This window comes from Ictalurus punctatus, chromosome 23 (assembly GCF_001660625.3).
Source record: "Ictalurus punctatus breed USDA103 chromosome 23, Coco_2.0, whole genome shotgun sequence".
NCBI classification, from domain to species: Eukaryota; Metazoa; Chordata; class Actinopteri; order Siluriformes; family Ictaluridae; genus Ictalurus; species Ictalurus punctatus.
In genome coordinates this window covers 14,547,232-14,573,646 of record NC_030438.2, presented here as the reverse complement: position 1 = coordinate 14,573,646, position 26,415 = coordinate 14,547,232, and the positions used below count along the sequence as shown (strand labels likewise).

Sequence of the window (26,415 nt, the reverse complement as noted above, 5' to 3'; positions counted from 1 at the left end):
TACCACTGAAACTTTATTAGTATCACTAATCAGCAGTTAAACAAAAAAAACAAAAACAAAAAAAAAACAAAAAAAAAAAAGAAGAAATTAAAAATGGTATTTGTGGCCAAAGTGCTGTTGTATAACAGGAATAAAACACTTCAGGATGTATTGTTATTGGAAAGTCAATGATAAAGCATGTCCTGTTGTATTTTATTCCTTAATTAGTCACTACAATAACTGTGGACTGATTACATACCTGTCTTGAACGTAGTCACTGGTGCAGTTCCTGAAATTAACATTCCTGAAATGTCAGTGTAGTAGTAACAGTATCACTAGAAACAAAGCAAAAAAAAAAAAGAAAAAAAAAATCATAAAGAGACAATACTCCAGGCAAGAAGACATAAAAAGTTTATTTTGGTGAATCATCTGGGTCAGAATAAATAATGTGTGCATATAGTTGTTCGTCCCTTGTGTAGGCAGTGAACAATAAATAAGTGTTACTGCTGTAGTGAAGGAAAAAAACAAAACAAAACAACAAAAAAAAAAAAACACAAAACAAAAGAACAACAACAACAAAAAACACCTTAGTCATGTCCAAGATCAAATACCAATACTGTCTCGCCGCCCCCCCTTCTTATCCTCCTCCTCCGTCTTCCTGTGCCTTGTTTGGGTTGTAGTGCATTCCTTTATAAACCGGTCTATACTTAGCCCGGCTTTCTTTTCTCCAAGTTACTTAAACACTGCAGAATGTGGCCTGTAGCACCAGGAGGCTTTGGTCAGATTAAACCTTGGACGCAATTACCACCATCAAATCTACATCTACAGAAATCTAGCCACAGATCCATAAATGACTTATTTGGTCAGCTCAGTAGGCCTGCTTCATCTTCAATCTTATTTACTGTCATCTTTTTGCCTTGTAAACAAATTAACCAGAAAAATCAGTAGAAAACCTGCAAACAAATAATATTAACACCTTCTGGAAAAAAAAAAAAAGAAAATCATTTCGTTCGATATAAGGGTTTTTTTTGTAATATTAAACAAAACCCCCAATTTTTTTTTTTAAACATACAAGCTGGATGAGAAGTGATAAAGATTAGAGCAAGCGAGCCGATGCGAATCAGGCAGCATCGTTTCTCTTGGGTATTTAGTTCAGGCGCTGTGCCAGTCTCCCATAATTCATAGTCTGGAGAGCGTGCAGGGGTCCTGAGAGATGAGATGTTGGAGTAGGGGGTTAATTGAGGGAAGGAGATCTCTCTGTGGTCCACAAAAGCTCGAGGTATGGCCACTTTGTCTGGAGGCAGCGCTTGATCGGTGTGTCATCTGTACGTACCATGGGATCCTCGAAGCCAAGAACTAAAGCAGTGCCCTCAACATAACTCACCTATAACCGGAGAGACAGATTTTTGCAAAATTATAATGTGGTCAAACTGGAAAAAGAAAAGCATTTTCACTTTATAAAGCTGAAGTTTATATATTTTTTATTCTTTATAGCACAATGCTCTGATTTTCTACAACAGCAGCTCTGACAGTAGTTCCAGATACAAGACAAACTGCAGGTTTATATTAATCTGCTCATTCTAATATAGTGTGTTATTGTTTCTAAAGTACTTACACAGTGACTTATACGACAGGCGTTTCACATACTCAGACCGACAATGGACGGATTAAAAAAAAAAAAAAGGGTGAGATTATTTATCAAAGAAAACATATAACCAGAAAGATGGAGAAGCTTGGAAGCGTGGAGATGTTTAACATTTATGGAAGGAGGCTTCAGTGTCAGGGTCACAGTCAGTAAGTGTAAGCATTAGTAACAGTAACTTTGTAACAGTCAGTAAGCTTTTCCCCACACAGAGGACTTTGTGCTTTCCAGTTTTCAGTTACATGAAAAGCGATGTTTCTTCTTTTTCTATTAACTTCAAGAGAGAGGAGTAAAAGAGATGAGGGAATGTCTGCTAACAGGAACAATCTGGTTTCACTGCCATTTGACAACATCTAATTGAACTACAAATGGATAAAAGGTAAACCGTGTAATTTGTTGGAAGGAGTCTCCAGTGTCAGTACTTTGTAACAAATAAATTTTCGGACACTGAAAATTTTATAGGATGGCTGGCTTTCCGGTTTCTCTGTAACATGACGAGCTGACTTTTTGTCTTATTAACTGTAAGAGACCAAAAAGGAAGGAAGGGAAAAAAAAAAGAAAAAAAAAGGAGAGGCTGTAATGACTGTTTATAGCGGCTATAATGTAAGCGATAACAGGACCCAACTTGTTTTGCAGTCACTCCACAACATTTAATGTAATTATATATAGCTGTAATGGATTTTTAGTTCATTAAAAAATTTCATTGATGGAAAAATAACACTTTGTGACTTGTAAAAATAATAATGCTTTTGGGTGATAACAGTAACTATTAGTGATGGGCCATGATTACATGCCTGTAACAGCATGCCCTGTCGTGATTTAGTCCATACATAGCTAACAACTTGTAGCAACACAAGGTTAATAGCAGATATAATATTTAGGCAGCCTATTATGTTATTTCTTTTAAACCACATACAATGGACATGACATGCCCTGGAGAAACCTTACTTAATTCCTTAGCTAATACTCACATACCACACAACATATACTCACACAACAATTTAAACAAAGTGGTTGCTTTGATAATACAGAAACCTCATATGGTCATGCTAGTAAAGCTTACTGAAATAATCTGAGTTGTGTGCCAGTGAGTGAGTAAGGGATCATCAGAGAGTTGAAACATATGCCAGGCACATATCTGTATTCTATATTCACCCAATAAGCACTCGTGTTAGTTTGAAAACACGGTGATGACCAGCAGCTTGCTGTGAGCAGGAAGAGGAAGGCCACGGATGGAGGACAGTGTTTGATTTTTGGGTCAGTGTTTGAGCATCAGTCTGCGAGTCTGCCTCTCATTAGAGACCTGGCCTCCTGCAATGACATCATGAGACCTGAGGTGCTCGATGGCTTCCATATGGAAGGCCTCTCATTGCCAGTGTGGAACCCAACCTACACTATACCATGGTGACCATGTGTGTAATGCAGCCTGTGTGTGTAATTAACTTGTCCTTGATAACTGAAAACCATTACTACGGTGTGTGTGATTTACAGTGATTGTATTAAAAACAGATGAGGATATTTTGTGTGCATTAGTGAGTGCACGTGCTTAAAATGCCTTACATACATCACATGGACAATATGCATGTGTAACAGCGCTGTGTCATGATCACCGTGTGTGGATTGTTTCATGTCATGGTCAGGGCTGGCTGGAATATTGTCGATGTTGAAATCGATGAGATGAGAGGTTCAGTGACCAGAGAAGACTTAAATCCGAGGTTCGATCATAGTCTTCAATTGTGCTATTTAAATAATCCCAAAACACACTTGCAGTTCAAGGACTCTGAACCATACTCAACTGGGAACAATTTCAGTTTGGTTGCATTTTGACCTGTGTAATTTCTCAGTAAAGCTAACACGCTCTGCTAAGAATATAATTACAAACATGCTAAGGGAAAACACGCTGCGTTTGGTGCTTAGCAGGTAAAAAAAGTTCACACTGTATAAGTGTAATGAAGCACCACTCAGAGCATCTGTGGGGTTTTTTTTTTTTACCTTCTGTGTAAGTCTGGGCTGAACACAGGTGCAAAAAAGCATAATACATATACACTTGAAAATATATTTTGGCTCAATACACATTAACACTGCATTAAGAGCAGTGATATTGCTGCTGATACGATACCATGCTGATTTTGATAACGGACTACTGATAAGTGAAAAACGTATGATGATCGCAACTCAATATGTACAGTTTCAGATTATACATTACAAGATTTCAGACACACTGAAACATCAATGAGTTAGTGCCAAGCCTAGTGTGCATCATTTAATACTATTGTAGTGCAAGTTCAAATCCCTTGACTGAAGATGGAGATTAAAATAATCTTAGCTTTCAATTTTTGGAATTGAATGTTGTCAATGCTGATATTCTTTTGCCACCTGTGCACTACTCTGAAGTCTGTGGTTATTAAACATTTTGCAACGACGGAACATTTAATTGTAAAATAAATGCCATGAACATTATTTAAATAATAATTTGTGTATTTAATTGACCATAGAGCTTTCTATTCCACTACAGAAGACATTAGCTTCAAGTCGACATTATTTATAGACCTACTCTATTTTGAATAATTCCGGTTTGGATTAAACCCATTCAATTCACGTGACCAAGCAGACTAATAATTATAAAAAGTCAAAGTTAACTATGATATACAAGTATGTCATTGAGTCAGTATGGAAGTCAATAAGTATGTAAGTAAGTTAATAAGATATGTATATATGCAGTGTAATTATGTATATATAAGTCAATAAAGTCAATCAGCAAATTCAGTGCAAATTAATCAATCAGTATGCAAAGTCTGTCATTCAATCAGAATGTAGGTTTTTGCTTACCATAGAAAGGCTTAGGTGCATCACCCAAGTGTTTTTGCGGAACACCTTAAGCTGAATGAACGTACAAAGGCATCAAACTTGTTAATTAATGAAATGAACAGACTTTTGACTAAGTAAAATAAGTGTGGCCAGCTTTCTTTCACAAATATAGAAAGGACAAAGGTCAAAAACAATATGAAAAATTTTAATAACTTAAAATTTCCTTCAGATAATTTCAAACCCCCCAACCAACACCATGTCCCCGGAACCTAGACAGCATATAAGCCCTCAGAAAACCTATGGAAAACCCTGGTATGCAAGTATGTATACCAGTCAGTCAGTATGTCAGTCAGTATGTCAGTCAGTATACACAAGTATATTTCAGAGTCAGTCAGTCAGAATGAAAGTCAGTCAGTATGTCAGTCAATCAGTATATACATAAGTACATTTGAAAGTCTCTTTATATGTCCCTTATAATCCCTCCTTGACCCATCCTTTCAGGAATAAAGTGGCTGCTTTTGCCATTGATTCCAAATGACTTTATTAACCTTAACTTCACATGGAAAACTACAAGGTGGGGACAGAATCTCTCTTGGACAATAAGTGTAAACACCTGCTATAAGAATTAAAGAATGTAAGAATCAGGTTGCAGCCGAATGGAAAACAGGGAGGTGTAAGAATGAAATCATAAAATTCTCTTCTTTATTTGGGATAGTGTCTAAAGAGCTCAAGATTATTCTTACAAGCCATAACAAATTAAAGCTCATGCTTCCTGAAAGATAAGACTGGCTTGTTTTCTTATACTTGGGTCCAAAGATTTAGTCAGTTTTGACCTCAGTGTAACTAAATTATATGTAATGTTGTAAAAAGTTGTTATACGTAGTTGTTGCTGGAGACAATCCCTTTAGTGCAGCCAACTATTATGATTTCAGAGATATTAGCATAAACTTCAAGATTCCAGGAAAAAAAAGAGCATTTCCTGTGCCTGTCTAAGCCCGCTCTCTGCACTGGTTTTTTTGTCCAACCATGTCAATAATGAATTTGTACTTGTAGTAAACTGATTGGTCTGGAAATAGCTGGTGATATGCATGACTGTAGTGTTAAAGAGAGCCATTAAACAATTAGCAATGAAATAATATATTAGGCATGATGAAAACATGAAAAAAAATGGATGAAGACCAAACTATACAGAAAATGAAACATTGGCCTTGGCATAGTTATGACTGCAATACTTATGACTTATTATTGTGTGGATTAGAAAACTATTTCACCGGGAAATTGACTCAAGCACCACTCATGAGTAATAAGATGAAGTTGTGACTAACAGTAATGAATCTTTCCTCAATGACTCTGTACAAATATGTGATTGAAGAATAGAAAACGGCTCACTTGAATTTGACATAAGCATCCAGCCGTTTTTTTTAAAATTGCACATAAGAAAGCTGGAATGCAAAGAAATGGGAAAAAAAAGTTTTAATGCTTGGTTAAGTTGGAAAAAGACGCAATGAAGTATAATAGTTTTTTAAAACTGATATCTTATCATGCTCTCATTTGGGGGTGTTACGGTTTGTAATTTTCTTGGTATGACAATCTCTTCTAAAAATATCATGGTTTCATTGTGTTAACTGATCATTTAAAAAACATTTTGCACATCCTTGTATATAGAAAACAAAAAACAAAAGGGAGTCTCAAGATTGCTTATTGTTCTTCCTTTCTTATTTTTAAAAGTTACTTCTATATAAAATCTCTTAAAAATTGTCAGTAAAACTAAACTAGTATTGCAGTTGCTTAGTCAAAAACAGATAGCAGTTTGGTTTAGTTCTGGTCAGCAATGCCATGTTCTGTGCATGTGGTATCTGATAAAACTAAGAAAATTCTAGGTGTGAGAGCAGAGGTAGCAACGTAACGTCTTTACAACAGTTGTGTTCCATGTACGAAGAACCGGCAGTTGCTTTACATTTATGGGGAATTGCAGCCTGACACAAATTTGGATTAAATAACTTGAACAGATCATGCTGCATCACAGGGCAGCATAACACACTTGGGGGAAAGCTCAATCTGCCCTCTTCCTTATACAGGAGTTGAAAGATGCCCATGATTGACTATTGTCACTGTGATTGATAGTGGTGAAACAGTATGCTATCCCTCCAACCCAGAGAGTATGGCGAACTCTATACGCTTGGCTCCCAGCCACGGATGGCTGATTCATCGTCAGGATTTGATCTCCCAATGATAGACCGATCGCATTTCTGTTGTGCCACTTGAGTGCCCAGAAATGCATTTTAATCAGTATTTCAAAAAATGTCAACAATGAGGTAAACCTTCTAATCACATACAGTGCCTAACTGTGAAGCCTATTCTCATTGCAGTTTCTCCCTGGTTACAAAACTCATAATACTGTGCTAAACACAATATTATTAAGTGCCTAAAAATTTTCTTCGGTAGGTCAACGTTGTCGCTGATCACTGATCTCAGAGCAGCAAAAATTCATATTTGACCCTGTTGTCCCATTGAAGATGGAGCTGAAAGAACAGTTTTCATAAATAACTTCATAAAATTCATAAACTGCAATCTATATAGGTGGAAAACTATTTTTCCCCTCCTCCAAATTCATATTTAATTATTAGAATACATGAAAGATTACAATCCAAGCAAATATGAAGGCTTATTTTAACATCTATCCCACAAGCCCAAGAAGATAAACACACAGGATAAATGGACAGACCATGGACAAAATGTGGCCCCACTCTCTTTGTCCTAAATGGCTTCTCCAGAAAAGTGATCCATGTTCTGGATGTTCATTTTGGCATGGTCCCCTTAGGAACCAGTAAAACAGCAACTGCCCTTATGAGGAGATCAAAGTCACAGTAAAACCTATGCAGAGGGAAAGAAAAAAAGAAAAAAAAAGAAAAAAAAAAAAAAAGAGACGGACCACTACTTCTCACTTGCCCAGCAAAGTCGTCCCCTCTATACATGAGGGTGTACAAACATTTCCTCACACACACACACACACACACACACTGTTGACAACCCTTCGTTCCGAATAAGAATCGACAGCCTTCAACCTCTCATAATTCGGGGCGATTTATACTCTGGAAGTCAAAGGTCGCTTGCTCATGCGTGCACGCACACACACAGACATGCACAGATAAATTGATATACGAGGCAGGCTGTGTGTGTGTCTCCCACTCTTGGGATGGTGTGTGTTAATGCCATCAGGCTCTTTATAGGCAAGTGTGTGGAAACTGGGAAATGGCCCTCTGCGCAGGGTCTGGGTGGGGGGCGGGGGCACTTAGCTGCTGGTCACAGTAAAAGAGATGAGGATCCCAGCACACAGGATCTCAATCTCTCCCTCTCTTCTTACACACACACTGTGGCAGGTGGGGTGGGGTGGGGTGTTAGGGGGAAACAACTCCCACATTGGTCTCACTGGCTGTTCATTTGGATTTTAGTTAATATACACATTACAGGCCAAAGTGATTTTACAGTGGTTTGAAGTTGATTGTTAGAACTTTTTAGTACACCTACTCATAATTAAAGGCTTCAATATATTAAAAAGATCTACAAGTGGTGCAAAGGAGTAGCTTGAATTACTACGCTACGTTTGAATGCTACTAATTTAGCTACGGCTTGTCATCATTTATCTGAAGTTGAGCAATTAGATTACTCAACACCTTGAACAAACCTACCAAGAGAATTCAAATTTACTCAATTCTATAAATGCTAGTGTGTATGTGTGTGTGTGTATATATATATATATATATATATATATATATATATATATATATATATATATATATATATATATATATATATATATATATATATATATATATATACACACATACATACATACACACAGACACACATACACACACATACATATATATACACACACACACACACACACACACACACTCTCACAAAAGTGAGTACACCGCTCACATTTTTGTAAATATTTGATTATATTTTTTAATTTGACAACACTGCAGAAATGACACTTTGCTACAATGTTAAGTAGTGAGTGTACAGCTTGTGTAACAGTGTAAATTTGCTGTCCCCTGAAAATAACTCAACACACAGCCATTAATGTCTAAACCGCTGGCAACAAAAGTGAGTAACCCCTAAGTGAAAATGTCCAAACTGGACCCAAAGTGTCAATATTCTGTGTGGCCACCTTTATTTTCCAGCACTGCCTTAACCCTCTTGGGCATGGAGTTCACCAGAGCTTCACAGGTTGCCACTGGAGTCCTCTTCCACTCCTCCATGACGACATCATGGAGCTGGTGGATGTTAGAGACCTTGTGCTCCTCCACCTTACGTTTGCGGATGCCCCACAGATGCTCAATAGGGTTTAGGTCTGGAGACATGCTTGGCCAGTCCATCAACTTCACCCTCAGCTCCTTTAGCAAGGAAGTGGTGGTCTTGGAGGTGTGTTTGGGGTCATTATCAGGCTGGAATAGTGCATACTGATCATGCTCTGCTTCAGTATGTGGTTCCCTCAATGAACTGTAGCTCCCCAGTGCCAGCAGTACTCAATCAGCCCCAGACCATGACACTCCCACCACCATGCTTGACTGTAGGCAAGACACACTTGTCTTTGTACTCCTCACCTGGTTGCCGCCACACACGCTCGACACCATCTGAACCAAATAAGTTTAACTTGGTCTCTTCAGACCACAGGACATGGTTCCAGTAATCCATGTCCTTAGTCTGCTTGTCTTCAGCAAACTGTTTGCGGGCTTTCTTGTGCATCATCTTTAGAAGAGGCTTCCTTCTGGGACGACAGCCATGCAGACCAATTTGATGCAGTGTGCGGCGTATGGTCTGAGCACTGACAGGCTGACCCCCCACCCCTTCAACCTCTGAAGCAATGTTGGCAGCACTCATATGTCTATTTCCCCAAACACAACCTCTGGATATGACGCTGAGCACGTGCACTCAATTTCTTTGGTCGAACATGGCGAGGCCTGTTTTGACAGTAACCTGTCCTGTTAAACCGCTATATGGTCTTGGCCACCGTGCTGCAGCTCAGTGTCAGGGTCTTGGCAATCTTCCTATAGCCTAGGCCGTCTTTATTTAGAGCAACACTTCTTTTTTTCAGATCCTCAGAGAGTTCTTTGCCATGAGGTGCCATGTTGAACTTCCAGTGAACAGTACGAGGGAGTGTGAGAGCGATGACACCAAATTTAACACACCGGCTCCCCATTTACACCCGAGACCTTGTAACACTAACAAGTCACATGACACCGGGGAGGGAAAATGGCTAATTGGGCCCAATTTGGACATTTTCACTTAGGGGTGTACTCACTTTTGTTGCCAGCGGTTTAGACATTAATGGCTATGTATTGAGTTACTTTGAGGGGACAGCAAATTTACACTGTTACACAAGCTGTGCACTCACTACTTTACATTGTAGCAAAGTATCATTTCTTCAGTGTTGTCACATGAAAAGATATAATTAAATATTTACAAATATGTGAGGGGTGTACTCACTTCTGTGAGATACTGTGTGTGTGTATGTGTGTGTATATATATATATATATATATATATATATATATATATATATATATATATATATATATATATATATATATATATATCAAAACACACAAATGTATAAATAGCATCTTTCATTCTTAGTGTGAGAATGGCCGACAAAGCACGCAGCAAGCATTAAAAGGAACACAAGATGTTGCGAACTGCATGCGCACAAAGGTTTTTGAGAGCACGGAGCAGTGAAGTGAGCATGCTATCACACATGAAAGAAGTTCAGTTCAGCAAGCAGTGAGACAAGCATGTGCCATTTCACTTTGTTCACCAGGGTCTACACTTTGCTCACAATGCGAGGTGCTTGCTAATTTTGCTCTGTGCATTCAGACTGCTCCGACCTCACACTAAAGACACTGTTTAAATGCCATAATATCTTAAAAATAAAACTCATTGCTAGCAGCAACCAACATAAACAGAGCGACATGACATGCCCCCAAACATAAAGGGTGTTGATGCATCTCTACTCCTTATACTGTATTTTGCTGGACATGTACACTGATATGAAGCTTAAATTGCAGATAAAGATGTATTTAATTTAAAGGGCACATTGTTCTCACAATCTTAGCCTTCATCTGTGCAATCCACTGCACACAAAGCAGGGATTTCTTTATTTTCTGCATCACAAGATGGTGAGCAATGTGACTAAAAGACAAACAGACGCAATATCCATATCATGTGACGTGTATTGTCATGTAATACCCCCTTAGCATGCGCTGCGCCTAAGAGCTATTACTACGCAGGAATGCTCTTTTTTTTTTAATTACTGTCCATGTGTGTTTTGTTTTGATTCTAGTCACGTCTCCACCTCTTTGTCTTGACACTGGTTTATTGCCCTAGTCATTGTGACATTATTGCATTCACCCATTTTCAGCTACCTTCTGATTAGTTTATCTATTTAAACCTGTCCATTTCTTCATCCCATTGCGAATGTGTCTTCAGCAAGTGTCGACCTTTAAAGCCAGAAACAGTTGACTAACCATAAGGAGACTAGTAGTGTAGTGAGTAGGCTGCTGAAATGCGTCAGAGGTAGATGCACAAACACAGTTTCAATAATCACATTTAGAAGGGATCAAGCACTCCAACTAGTGCTAATGTGCACTGGTGTGTGTATAGTGTGCATGGGCATGATATGGGTGAGGTTGTGTGTGCGTGTTACCTTCTCATTGTGGTTGGACTGCTTCAGGCCGTTATAGTGGTACACAGGAAATGAGTCTGGAATCCCTGAGTCCTGCAATGGCAAGAGGATCCATGAGTGAGTGAGTGAGTGAGTGTGTGTGTCTGTGCGCTCAAGTGTAAGACCACCTTTAAAGATAACCACATGCAGTCCTTCCCTGTCCCAGTCTCGCCACAGATTAACAGCTCTGATTGAGTAGGTCTTTCATAATTCATATCAGGTGTATTTGCATGGGTAAAACAAGTACATGTAATGAAATGTAGACTCCCAATTTTGGGATTGAGAGCCACAAAATAAACGGATCATTCAGACTGACAGACTCAACCTCACTGTACAATGTTGTTGCACAGAACATTAATAATTCTTTTCCATTCCAAAGAAATGCTCAAAGATCTCTGTCCAGCACAAACTAATCAAAGTGAATGAAATTATGCCGCTCATGCAACAGTTAGAAATGAAAGCATTTTTCTGGACATAAAGCACAACGATCAAACAGTTCAAACAATCACAGAACCTGCGGTTACCAAATAGCAGCGAATGCTCTAGCAAGCCAAAAAAAGTCCCAGGGCCCAGCTCTATGCCTCACTGAGACCCAAAAACACACTTGTATAAGGAGCCAAAAGAACTCCGTCTAGCCGTGTACCGCTGGCAATAATGTATATGTGTGTCTGAAATGATGTTTGAATATTTGAATGTTTGACTCAACAGTAATTGAAGGCTTTTTGCCAAAACTTATCCCTAAACCCCTAATCTATTTAACACACATCCAGAGAAGCTGCAACAGCATGCCAATTACAAGCGTCATTCTCTCTTTCCCTGTCCTTCACCCAGATATTCAGCACACAGACTAAAAGAAGAGACGAGCTAAGGGGAAGTCATATTACAGCACCAGGGCTGCCAATATTGCAAACATGAAAATCATGAAAAAAGCAGGGAGAGGAAAACCAGAATTTTACCACAAAAACCTTAGTGCATATCGGTGGTCGGGACGGCTCCGGTCTAACAGCATAAATGATAAAACATGGATAGTTTAACTTACATTTAGCTGCAGACAAAGCAAACAGCTGAGTGTTTAAGCTTATTTATATTGTATTATATTATTACAGGATTTTATTACTTAATCCAGTAATAAAAGAATGGAGAGCTGCATCGAGTGCAGGACAGTCGCTACCTTCAGCTCAAAAAAGTCACTCGAGCTGTTGATAAGCTTATAATTATTATTATTTTTTTTAAAACCACAGTTGGTGAAGGTAATACAAAATGTAGATGTATTGCTGTTTAATTTTTCTTATTATTCTTCTTTATAATTATTTATACCACTCAGAAGGCCATTTTGTTTTTAAACTACAAAATACTCCTTATAAACGCCACATGAGATTGCATGAGATTATACCACAAGTTATAAACATGAACATACACAACATAATGCACAAGTCACAGCACCTTCAGGTGGGTACAAACAAACAAAAAGCCTGGAAAATAGGAATCAGCATACAAATGAGGCATAACCTCCAAGTACAGTACCGTCGCTGAGCAGCACAAACGCCAAACAGTAGCTGTCTGGCGGTATTATGATTTGAACTGAAATTTCACCAACTAACAAGAACAATGTGAGTGATTTGGCACAATACAGAATGCTGTGCGTTACCTGATCAGGGAAGAACTCGAGCAGGAATGGACCCAACAGAACAATTCCTAGTCCCTCTGGATCCAGCTTACTCTTCATCAGATTGACACTGTTGTCAAAAAACATGAGACATTGTATATGTGAGAGAGAGAGAGAGAGAGAGAGAGAGAGAGAGAGAGAGAGAAAGAGAGGAAGGAAAATACAATATTTATATTCTATTGCACGCAGATACATACAGTGTGCTAATGTTAAAAAAAAAAAAGTTAAAAAAAATTTGATATAAAGATGCATAGTATCTGTGTGCACAAATGAGAAAAAGTAAGTAAGTGTTGAAATACTGGGCTCTAATGAAGAGTTACGATGTCCAGGAATAGAAGGTTCATAAGTTATAAATAGCCATGAGTAATGTCTGGAATCTGGCCTTTATTTCAACACAACTATGCTGATTTCTGAAATCACCAGACTTTTCCTTTTTAAGGAAGCATGATCTGCAAAACTTGCTCAACCACACACACAAATTGGGGAAAATACAGATGTCACACTCACTGAGATTATTTGTGTTGTTTAATTCTTCTGATTGCTCAGAATGTGTTCATTCATCTTCTATTACAGCATATCAAACAGTACTGTAGTTCCAACCGCAAGGTAAATCACAGGTTTATATTAATGCGCTTGTTCTAATACGTTTATTGTTTCTGTATTATTGACTCATTCACTCTAACTTGTATGGCATATAAGGCTACATAATATAGAGATTCCAAAATGTTTTCCTTAAAGAAAATGCATAAATCTTTGATATGGTGATGCTATGGTAACAGTCAGTAAGTTTTCCGCCAGACAAGAGTCTTCAAGACAGAGAACTCTGAGTTCCGGGTTCTCAGCAGTAAGGGTGGACGATTTGACCAAAAAAATAAATAAATAAACTTAAAAAAAAAAAAAAAAAAATTTACAAAATCATATCACGATTCTCAAAGGCATTTCTTTCATATACGATATGTGTTTACAGTAGTGTTGGATTTTTGGAACAGTGGGCAGTTTAACTGCTCAGGACAAACAAGGGACTCATGAACAACTCTCACAAAACATCAAAATCGTTGATCATCCAGGTAACGACACACATTATTAAGAATCAAGATAATGTAAACTTTTGAACTGGTTCATTTGTGTGAATTCAGTTATTATTGTGTCTTGTGGACTATATGTAAACATCTGCTATGCATTATCACAACACCCAGTCTGATTATTTTCGTATGATGTACTTGGAACAGAAGATAGATTTTTTTTACGACACTGGATGCAGGAGTACAGATTTATACACACATACAGTATTAGGGATGCACTGACCCGATGTTGACATGAAAGAGATTGCTACCGAACTAATGTTGACATTATGTCCAATCCAGTTCACTCACATATATTTATGCTATGAATGCCTGCGATGACTGACACGGCACAGCTCTTGCACAGTGATGAACAAATGATACACTTTGTCTTACAGCAATCATGTATAACAATCCGTGCAGTTTCATGACGAGATCTCTTGGTTATCAACCACTCCACAGAAACTTTCCTCCTAAAGTTAGGGCTGGAAATGAGCTGTTTATGATGCGAGAGTTACAGAGATCCACCAGTCTGCTCTGGAGTGTGTGTTTGTAGCAAAGGTCTGCTCTGGGGAACTGCATCTGGATGTGCTGACCCTCTGGACCTTCTGTATCACTTTAACAGAACTGAGATGAAAGAGAGGGATTATTTTCCTCTGTTTCTCTGTCTTTCCTTCTCATCCTGTAGAGACTGACCCAGGAAAATGCGAAACAAAAGTTTGTGGGTGGACTAAGGAGGGAGTGCAGGTGCTTCTTTTTACGTGCGCGCACACACGTCCACATATATACACTCTCGCACAAAAACATCCGACTACTGTTAACACTGAAAATATTACAGTCATCCATGCACAAACTTACTACTCAGGCTCCGAGACCAGATCTAAAGCCTTCATAACGTCCTCGAGCAGTGTGTCAGGAATGAACCCGTTATCTAAAGAGAAAAGTAGATAAGAGGAAACATATGGTTAGTCCTACTGCTAGGGGAATAATGAGCAAAAAAAAAAATAATAAAAAAAATGGTATAACAAAACTTAACCCTGAATCTTTCTTTAAAGCCATGTAACATGAGATGACACAAAACAAAACAAGTCAACCGTAGGACAGGATTTATGCTTAATAGCAGCTCCTCTTATCCATCATCATGTAGCCATCACTTTTTTTTCCCCTCTCTCCCACCCATCCTCCATCTGTAGCTTTTCACTTGTATCTTGCTGCATGCTTTTGGGTTACCATTCTTAACCAATTCTCCATCACTTCCATTCTCTGTACATAATAACTGTGGTTAAACAATGTTCTGCGAGTTTTATTATTTGGAGAAATGATACCGCGAAAGCCTTTGCCTCAGTGAAAGCATTTAATTAACAAACACTAAACATGGAGAGGGCAAATCTCCATTTACATTGGTCCCAAGATGCCAAAAGAGAAGACAGAAGTCAAAACACATAAAAATGGGGAAAAAAGAACTACTATTTCAATAACACACAATTAGGTTCACAAACATTTAATGGCCTGGTTTTTAACTTCTGTGACGTTATTGTGGCTATGAGCTGTGGTGTTATGTCCACTCATCACATGTAAAAGATAACCGTATCTGTTTAGCATCTTTATGTTCACTAGGAGATATGTATATGACCGCTTGATTTGGCCCCGATTCTGACAAGACCGTTTGCCATCCCTGCACCTAGCACAACCGCTGCATCTCAGCCAATGTTTACAATGCAGCAGGTGGTGGGACTCTTGTGCTGTACAACAGTGGAACTTGTGCTAGATAGATGCATATATGGAAAAACCAAAAGATGCCACTGTGGCTGAATTCTGGCCATGTCCCCCATGCATTCTGGGTACTGTAGCAAAATGTTGACAGTACGCAATGCAGTCCTGTGCAACAGAATACTACATGCCATAATAAATGATGTATTAAATTCTTGTTTTATGCCAGAATTCTCCTTTAAACCTGGTCCAGAACAGCACAATGCCTCTACCTCACAAACACACTTTAAAGGATTCTATCAGCCTCTAGATCACATTTACACTCGTGTGTTTACCTACACAACAGAAAGGAAAAATGATTGTTCTGTTCTGAAAAGTATTGTTTCTGTCTCAAAACCAAGCATGTCATTTGGCTTAAAGCGGAAGTTTAAAAACACGCTCAAAATGTACAACTAGGAAAAGCGTGGACATGTTCCACACCTACAGCTACAACAGAGCAAAATGCAGAGAACATGCCTTTCTATTGTATTATCCATACTGGTTTCACAGACAACACAATATTCTATCCAGAATATCAGTATTTCTACCCCTGGAGAATGGTATTAAAGAGTGTATTCAGTACTCAATTGCCGTAAATGCTGGGGTTCAAGGCAGTGTCTCCATTTTAAGACCCAAAATTCTCAAATTCATTTCTGTGCCCTGTAAATATTAAATATTAAAAACACTCTCTACCATTAGAAGTTTAACTACAGGCTACTGCAGACAAAACCATTTGCTTAGATCACTTTCAGCGGTTCTGAAAGTTCTCTGTTAATGTGTCTATCCACAAAATAACACAAGAGCGTCAATGTTATTGTAAAGACGTCATTATACAAAGTGTATACTAAGTAAATCAGTCTCTCAGGGATTTCGCGATTTTGTGATAGCAGAAATGAATGCAAAAATCAAGCAAACTTCGCAATATTCAGAAGAGCTTGCAATGTTTCAGAATAACTATAGCTTTCGAACTCAGCGAAATCCTGTACTGACTGGTAAATGTAGTACCCATTTTGAACTACAGGATAGTTTACAGTGTGATGTTAGGACATCTTGCTGCATATGTTGCTTCCAATTTAAAAACAAAACAAAACAAATCCTTGTTGTTACAAAAACAGTATGCCATCTGTCCTGACTTCTGTGCATTCAAATATTCAGACATCTGAAAGGTCGAATGTCTTTTGTGGCATACTTACCCTTTAAAAAATTTCTGCTCTCATGTGTGCGATCTTTCATTTTTCAAGTCTTTTGTTTGACATCTACAAACAGTATCATATGAGATGAATCGGAAACAGACACTACATATTGTTCTGATAAAAGACAGACAAACATGTTGTTTATTTTGTAAGAAATAATGCTTGAATTGCATCCAGTCATTGAGAAAAGACTAATGAATTGCCATTCCATTTTTTGTGACTAATACAAGTGCACAGAGTTTGGATCAGATTTAAAATGTTTCATTATGTTGCCTTAACATTACGCAATTTTAACATACTTACAAACTAATAGCCATAAGTCACATGGTTTTCCTGATTAATGTATGTTTAAAAAGCCAGACGCATGGTTTTATAGGTAAGGCTAAAGTTTCCTCCTGGTCTGTCCCCTAATTTCACTCCTCTGTATACCTGCCGATCCCTCAGGAAGCTTCAGGACCGAGGCTTCCAAACTGTGAGCAATAAATAAAGGAGAACTACAGAAAATACTTCCTGTACTAGAGATATGCTGGCATGGACATGTGAGATGATACACATAACCAGGGTAGACAAATTATAAATTTATTAGCTAGCCCATCAGGCAAGTGGAAGCTCTGTGTTACCCAGTCCCATGTTTTGGTTGCCTGGAAAGCTGAAGCTAAGTAGAATAGGACTACTTTCTTCCATTATTAAAAAAGAACTAACAAAACTGTCCAACTGTATGTACTACTATCAGTCCCTCCAGGATTTCACGATTTTGTGATCACAGAAATTAGGAAACTCTGCAATATTCAGAGGAACTTGTAATTTTTAAAAAATTAACGCAGATTTAGACTAAGACGCATCATTTGACTTCATCATAACACACATTCAGCCAAAGTCCTCATCGAATCATGCGCATCACATGCACGTCACATGGAAAATGGATCGATGGATGGAGACTTGACTGCTTTTTTCCCTAACTTGTGTTAGGACTTAATTTATTATATTTATACTTTATTATAATTACAATTCAAGTGATTTTTCTGTGAAAGAGTTCAACATTGCAGTTCTTCAGTATTTTAAAAAATGTAAAAACAAAGTTAGTAATCTTTAAAGAAAATATAGGCTTGGTGTTGGCTCATATTGAAGGTTTCAGCATCAGTTTTGGAAAAGAAAAACTCCTGATAAAATATTGCATTACAGGATCAAATTAAAGAAAACCACTTTTAAACAATAGAGACAACAGTGTTTAAAAAAAATAAGTATACAATCTTCTATAAACACACAGGGATTTAGAGGGAAATTAAGCACTGGGGACACCCCCTCCTAATGATGCACTGAGGAAGGATATAATGAAGGACCAGAACTGCTTTGGGGCAGAAAATGGGAATGGTGGTGGGGTATGTTTGTTAATATTATTATGTTTTTTGTCCCCCCACCCCTTCGCTCATTGAGAATTCATTCCATGAATAGTGCCACATGTAAACATACTCCGTACTGGTTAATCATGGTTGGGACACTCAATGACTGAGGTCTTTGCATAATGCATTCTGCCCATAAGGCGGAAACACAAAGACAACTGAAAATCACGAAATCTATCAAAAACATTCAGACTCTCTCTTGTCCGCTGGCTGTCTATTCTCCCTGGAACAAGAAAATAAACAGTCTGAATGCTGGTTTTCCTCCTTTGCTCTGACAGGCAGTGAGACAAATAAACTCAAGAAGTGCCCCCCCCCCCCATCTAGAGCCTTTTTCATGCTGTTAGATCATCTCCATTCCATTCATCCATCTTTAACTCTCTGCCTTTCTAACTGCATTTTTAATTGCCTTTCTAACTTCAATTGATCTCTAGAGACTTTGTGTTGATCTTCCTTCTTGAATAACAAATGAACAGTAAAGTTGTTATGATGTGTGTCTTTCTGTGGGATTGTTTTACCTTCTGGATCGAAGGTCTGAAAGACTCTTCTGGCTTGTTCTGACGGTGACTCAGGGGCCACCAGAGACATCTCCTGCAGAGTGAGAAGGGTGGGGGGGGGGAGAAAAAAAGAGAAGGAGGCTTGTTAATTCTGGAAACTCAATTAAATAAGCACCGTTGGTTGGTGAGTGTACTATTCCATTGAGCCATTTTAGACTTTTGTTTTTATATTATGATTAATAACAATATATTATACATCAGTGCTGTTAAGTTCTCAATTCTGACTGGTCAGAAGGTGTTCATTAATTTCCTTTAACAGCAGCTCAGTCTACAAGGTTTATATTATTGCACTCGCTCTAATACATTATTGTTTCAATACTAACAACTTACACAGGGACTTTTATAATAGACCCTCCAAACAAATGGGTTAAAGAATGCATGTATTTGTTGATATGGTGAGGTTTTCCATGAGGAGATGTTTATTTAGCATTTTTGGAATAAGTCTCGAAATGTCTCATTCTGGATTATGAACTAACTGACTCCAGGCAGACGGTGAACAGCTGCAGTGCTTTAAATGCGGTGTGGATACAATCTAATCACCGAATTGGAACTGAGCCCTTTTAACATCTTAACTGTGTCAACACTCCGGCTTCAGACAATGAGCAGTGACAAATCACTCCGATTGAAAAAAACATTTCACACAATCTGTGGGTCTTAGACAAGGGCATGGTGAGATCTACTGCACATTTTTTGTATATACAAGAATACTAACTAGAATTTGCAAGCTGAGCTGAACAGCACAAGTCTCACAGAATGAGGGCATCTCGAAATTCATTTACCCAGAACTTTTCTTTAGTGGTAGGCATAGGACACATGATAATAAATATAATTAAAAGTATTCTTCAGTCCAGTATTCTGCACAGAACATTACACGAAACTTTAAAGTGACCAAAACGTCACAAATGATCATGACTAGACTTTCATGATGTTGATTGTTCCCTGCTTCTGCACATTTATCATTTTTAAATGGTAATAAGCAATTTAAATCATCCAGAACTTATTGTACATGCTAAAATAAAAGACAGCAAACAAGCATTCCCACTAATTCACATTTAATAAAAGTACGGGAGGGTGTAATAATATTACCCGCTGTGCAGTCGGGAACTGCTTGCTGGCAGTGGAAACTCAGATTGGATGATGGAGTTTTAGATGATTGTGCAGTAGCATGTACAAAGTGGTTTAAAAAAAGAAAATAAAAATTACAGCACATTCTCAATATAATCTTTTTACAAATCGATTACAAAATTGCTGACATTTTTCAGAACCATATGTCGTTTGGCCCGAAAAAAGACTGCTCTTTTGGTGTAATTCTGATTAATAACTACTATACTGTGTGAGGCTGAACTTCCAACCTCAATATCTTCAAAAACAGCTAAAGACCCACCTCTTCCATGAACACGTAACCAACTCCCCCCAAAACAAAAAGAAAAACCCCCAAATAACCCTACTTTGGCACTTACATCACTACTCTGCACACTTTGCTTCTTCTAGAACTCAATTAAAAGATCTTGTATGGTAGCACTACTTGTATTGTTCTCCGCTTGATATATTGCTTTGCTTGTATTTCCTCATTTTGATAAAAGCGTCTGCTAAATGAATAAATGTAAAATGTAATTGTACTCCAAACCAAAGCTCTTATACAAAATGCATAAGCTAGGCAGGTCTGGAATTATAATATAACCAGAGTAAAAATAACGGGATATCATCTAATACAGTGTAGAGAGTATTAAATTATTATATCGCATAAGCCTAATCATGACAACGCACCTGACACTTTCGGTCATAACATATTACAGAAACTTGAGCAAGAAGGTGTAAGTAGTGTATTAGGAAATTGCAGCATGTTGTATTCTTACTGTATCCTTACATCTTCCTTTGCCTTTGTAAGTGCAAAAGGATACAAATCATAATGAAGCAGTATACAATAAAGTAATCTGCATCCTCAGATCCTGTAATTAAATAAAATGATTGCTAAGAGGAAAAACAGCTGTTTCTTTTCCAGGATGCACCAATAAGACCACCAACTTTTGACCTGTCAGGATAAGGATGCCTACTTGCCCTATCTACTTGCCTGTCAATCATGTGGCATGTTAATTCTAAGGTCTTGTACAACTATTAAGATGTTAGTTTAGACCAGGGTTACACAACTGAACTTTGTAAAAGTTCAGTTACATAAATTCCTTGCTTAGGATACAAAACTAGAATTGACTGAATGGTAACAAGTTACCTTTTATTTCTTTACTATTAGTTATGATTAGGGAGTAGTTTATGGTTATAAATAGAACAATCTGAAGTGGTTATATTTTGTTCCATCATAGAGCTTCATGTTACCACCAGCTCAATGGACGCTGAACAGATGAGACATCAGTTTTGAATTTGATGTGGGGAGAATAGAAGCATACTTCTCTGTTCATTAATTTTTAAACACTCTGTTTCCACTGTTGAGTGTTTTTTAAACAAGTCATGTCTTCACTTCACCAATCAGACCAGAGAAAGTAAATAAAATGAAAAACCTATGAAAGTCGAAAAAACTCGCCACATTCTGAGATAATGTGTCTAGATCTGTAGCTATTCCCTGGTCCGATGAGCTGCCTTCAACTAAATATTCTTCATTCATTCGTTCTAAAATAAATCACATTTTAAAAAATAAAAATAAAAAGATTGGCTCTGCTACAGTATTTTTCGGAGTTCTCAGTTTGGTGTGCTTCAATACTCTGGGTCCACATCCGGACAGCGATCTGCCAGTTGACGACCCCTGGCCTAGACAGCATGCATGTGTTTCGCTATTAGTGTATAAACACAAAGACAGCCACGCCACTGTGTGATTTTATTTGGTCATCAGCAGCTTCTCTACGATAAACCAAAGATAAAACAGACAAGATGTTTTTCCTCCAAACAAAATCTCACCCAAGAAATCAAGTATCCAAACATACACGCAAATCCAAACACTCTTCTCCATCACTGCTTCTTTCTGCAGATGAAAAGATCCCTGTCTAATCGTTTAGGAAGTACGCCAGTGTTCATGCTTACGTAGTGTGGAAAGGAAAATGAATGACATGAGATGAGTGCACTGAACTCGCTCCACACATAGCAGGAGTGTCCCAAATTTCAAATCTGGCCTACTACCCGACAGTTCTTCAGTCTTGTTAGTGCACACATCTGACTGGATTGAAAACACTGTTCTCATGAAAATCCATGAGTTCCTCTGATGTAGTGAGCTGTTTCTTCAATTGTTAAAATTGTTTGTTTCCATAAAAAAAAGAAAAAAAAAGTTCAGTTCATATGTTATCAATTAGTGTGATCTGACCTTGTACAGAATAGATTTATAAAATATAGTATGACAGTATAAACAAATGCATTCTTCAAAGTGAGCTTGAATTAAAGATATAAGCAAGATTTGTTAAGCAGTGCTTACACAGATTGGAAAAGAAAACAAACCCTTCTCTTTTCTTGCTATGGTGTGTTATGTAAGAACTCGTTATGATGTGAGGCACCTGTTTGCATTTTTCTAATATTCAGCTGTCCAGTTTAGGTCAGCCTGTGCCCACTGTAGCATCAGAGTCCAGTTTTTGGCTGACATGAGTGGACCCCGATGTAGTCTTCTGCTGTTGTAACCCATCCTCCCCATGTGTTGTGCATGCTGAGATGCTTTTCTGCTCACCGTAGTTGTAAAGAGTAGTAATTTGAGTTACCACCAACCATCAAAAACCATGCTATGCTCAAACACAAAGAGATCTAATTTTTTTTAACCCACATTCTGATGTTTGAAGCGAAGGTTAACTGAAGCTTTTGACCTGTGTAATGCATGATTTTATGCATTTTGTTGCCGCCACATAGTCAGCTGAGCAGGTGTCCATGTGTTCCTAATAAAGTAGTTGGTGAGTGTACGTGACCGCTTATGCATGACGCCCTCACATGTACGCAGATACACAGACGAAGATATATAAACCAGGCCTAAGAGCTCAGCACGAGCCTGTATGTTTATCTGTGTGCGAGTCCACTGTAAACATAATTTCACCACATTTTCATGTGACAGATGACATTCTCACATGCGATGAGCTGATGTACTGCTCATACAGTTCCAGTAAAATGGGCTCTGAAATACCCGCTCTCAGAGCACTCACGCAGAAAAACACAGCAAAAACAAACATTCCCTGTGTACTCTCACAGAATGGGTCCTGTACAACATTCGCAAACAGACACTAACGGTTCATAAAGAAAATACACATCCGATTTTCAGGAGATCGGAGGGACAAGAGGAAATGAAGAGGGCGCAGAACAGAAAATAGATAAGAGGAGGAGGTGAGAGAGCAAAAGAATGGACAAAACAGAAGAATGGACCAGCTGGAAGATGTTCCCCAACCCCACACACACACACACGGAAAATGAAATAAATGAATGCCTGAGGCCAGCTGGAAAAATGAACTCTTAGCCTTCAAGTAATGAAAAGATTTGCTATTTTTAATTTCCATCTAAATCAAGTAATGTGCGTACAAAGACGGGAGACGGAGAATGGGAATGTGAGACGATTAATGTCCATCTCATCAAATAATTGTCAAATGACCATCGGGGAAACTATTCTACCATGTCAAGATATGTTTACTTAATAAGGGGAAAACAAAAATAAGTAGGAATTTAATCAGGACAATTTTGCAGCAACCCCTAATGAATAAAACCCTAAAAAAAAAAAAAAAAAAAAAAAAAAAACCCACAATTATGTAAGTGTGGCGTTTTTGCAATCCAACAGAGTTGCATTTGTTAACCCCCCCCCCCCAAAAAAAAACAAAAAAAACAAAACAAAAAACAACGCAAAACATGAATCACATGACTGTTGTCTCAGTGGGGAAGAAGTGCTTGTATGTTATTGCTGTACAGTGCCGCTGCAAAACAACACGACCGGGTCTGTAATCAAACCTGCAGTCAGCATTAATGACACCAACACAGGCGCCTAAATTATAGACTGCACTGGTGATTAACAACAACCTCAGGTAGGATGTCAGAGTAGTATAGTAATGTATAAGGAAACGCAAAACTGTGGACATTTACCTCTGTCATGTAATAATTATATATTAATATGGCCCATGTACATTGCGTTCATTCGTTTCAAAATTGAAAAACAAAATACAAATCTTTTTTTTCCATTTATTGACAATGAAATGTTGAAAACCCATTTTTGCTCAAAAATGCTAAACGTTTCAAATACGCTGCATTTACAGTTTCTTGTCGTCCAAGTTTTAACATACGAAAATCATTAAAAAAAACCCACACATTTTTACACTCTAAAGGCTGTAGCAGGCTCACAATGAGCTGCACCTCACTTAAATGTTTTAGAGATATAATTCACCTAAATGTGTTTTTTTCACATTCCAGAAGTTGTAGTAGTCCTAGTGGCCAGACTGATGTACTACAGGTGAGATTTTACATACATGACGTTATACAAATACAATACTCAATTATTTCAATAACTCAGGCATCTCACTGTAAGCCTGCTACAGCCTTTAAATAACTTTTGTATGTTAATAGTTATAAGTGATTTTAATGTGTGGACAACGCTGACGTTTTTGGCCGGATCTAGGCATGGGCAGGGGCGGTCTGAGCTCACCAAAACGTCTGTCTTGCCCACTCAATCAGAACATGGGCAAAGACAACATTAATCTTGAATTTTTTTTTTTTTTTAATGATTTGTGTATTGGTAAAAGCAATCTGTGTGTTGAAGGGCTGTAGACTGCCACAAACAATCACAAAATAATGGCAGAAAATTGCAGTATTATTCTTTTTTTATTGGCTGAAAGCAATGGCACATTCTACACTCACGAGGCAGCTTCAGTCTGCCCACCATCTTTAGCTAGCAGGAACCGGGCCTGTCGACGATTTAACTCAGTGGGTGGAATTGCCTGATGGCCCCTTAGGCAACTTGCGCTGTGATATTGGTCAGAACATTCTCAGGTCTAAATATGCATCTCGAATATGCGCAGGTATTTTTGAGTAAAAAAGTTTTATGTCCGTATATAATACTTGAATATTATTAAAACTAATGGTGGTATTGATATCCATGCAAGACAGTCACCCCTATAGAACAATCGCAGGGGAAAGTGAATATCCAGTGTATATCGACCCTCAAACTAACTATTGTGGTGAAAAACCTGGCCAATTTTCCGGGTGGACAGGTCATCCTCCTTTACTGGAACCTTCTTACTGCCTTTGAAAAGCACATAACGAACTTCTTGGAGTGATGTTTGATGTTCTTGGATGTCAACATGTTTGACAACGCCACTGATGGATTCTGCACGATTCTCAGTTAGTTAAATTACACTCGGGTTAAATGTGAACATGCCACAAAACAAAATAACTCCAACTCAAAAAGTAAGACGGGAAGAAAGTATAAATAAGGCATATTGAATTTTTTTGCATTTTTGAGCAAAAATGGGTTTTAAACATAGTTAGTCAGTCATTTAACTGTCAATATTAAAACAAAAAAAATAAATGAACGTGTCTTTATTTGGATCGAGTTTTTTTCAATTTTGAAACCAGAGACGAATGAACACAATATACATTATATTTATATTAACTATTTAAGGGGGACACAGTGGCTTAGTAGTTAGCAGATCTGCCTTGCACCTCCGGGGTTGGGGGTTCGGATCCTGCCTCCGCCCAGGTATTCCAGTTTCCTCCCCCAGTCCAAAGACATGCCTTGTAGGCGGATACAACATGGATCCCCGGTGCATGCTACTTCCTCTGAATCTCTCCACCTGCTGCACTACATACATTGGCCGAGGAACAATCTAACTAATGGTACAATGATTTTACTAGGTGGATTAATTAGGAACAGACTGGTAAGAGGAAACACTGATGAAAACGTGAAAAATAAAGTCATGCAAACTTTCCTATGTATAAAGCAAGGACCGAATACTTCAACTTGCTGATTTTTTTTGTTTATGGCACAAACACAAACACAGTGTGCTACATGATCATATCCACATTAATTTGCCTTCATCTGTATTACAGTACTTAATTCATCATAGCTACCACTTCTTTAAAAATAATAATAATAAAAAAACTGATAAAAAGATAGTTTCTAGGCAGCTTTTATTTGTCTGGTGGGTTAACTAGTAAATTTAAGTTTTATCTAGCCCCTGACCTCTTCCTTGAACATTCAACTTTCGGACTCAACAATTGTGCCAGTCACATTATAAACAAACTAAAAAAAAAAAAAAGAATAAAATTAAGCCAGATGGACAGACAGACAAGCTATCCACTTTGGTGCATGCACTGCTACAGTCAATAGCTGTGTCTCAAATGACATACTATACACTATGCTCTTACACTTGCACTATATACTCTATTGTCTAGTGTATGACCTTGAGAAGGCTAATATCGTCTCAAATGGAACACTAACGGTTTTTTGCAAACCTGGAAGTACAAGCTGTTTCCCAGTCGATGACATCAAATGCAAGTAATGTGGCACCACTAGCTTTAGCAGAATACCCAGAGTCAATAAAAATACATTTCTTCATCTTACTGTTTAGTTCAATGTTACCGTTTATGCCCAACATGACCTTTTCCAATTCTGAGCAAATTTATTCCAACGTCAGTGCCTGGTAGCCCCTCCCCTCTTCTGCTACGCAAGTAAAGTTG

At 38.0% G+C, this 26,415-nt stretch overlaps 1 protein-coding gene across 4 annotated transcripts in view; it reads right to left on the bottom strand.

Annotated features, from left to right (window-relative positions):
* Positions 1-367: 367 nt before the first annotated feature.
* The window catches only part of mindy3 (MINDY lysine 48 deubiquitinase 3), a 51,128-nt gene continuing 25,080 nt past the window's right edge, over positions 368-26,415 (bottom strand). For all 4 annotated transcript variants that reach the window (XM_017453745.3, XM_017453744.3, XM_047150153.2 and 1 more), the window contains 5 exons: positions 18,742-18,814; positions 14,743-14,815; positions 12,806-12,893; positions 11,140-11,211; positions 368-1,363 (listed from right to left, as the gene is read on the bottom strand). In XM_017453745.3, coding sequence (XP_017309234.1) covers positions 1,214-1,363; positions 11,140-11,211; positions 12,806-12,893; positions 14,743-14,815; positions 18,742-18,814 — 456 coding nt within the window. In that variant the 3' untranslated portion in view covers positions 368-1,213. The remainder of the gene's footprint in view (positions 1,364-11,139; positions 11,212-12,805; positions 12,894-14,742; positions 14,816-18,741; positions 18,815-26,415) is intronic.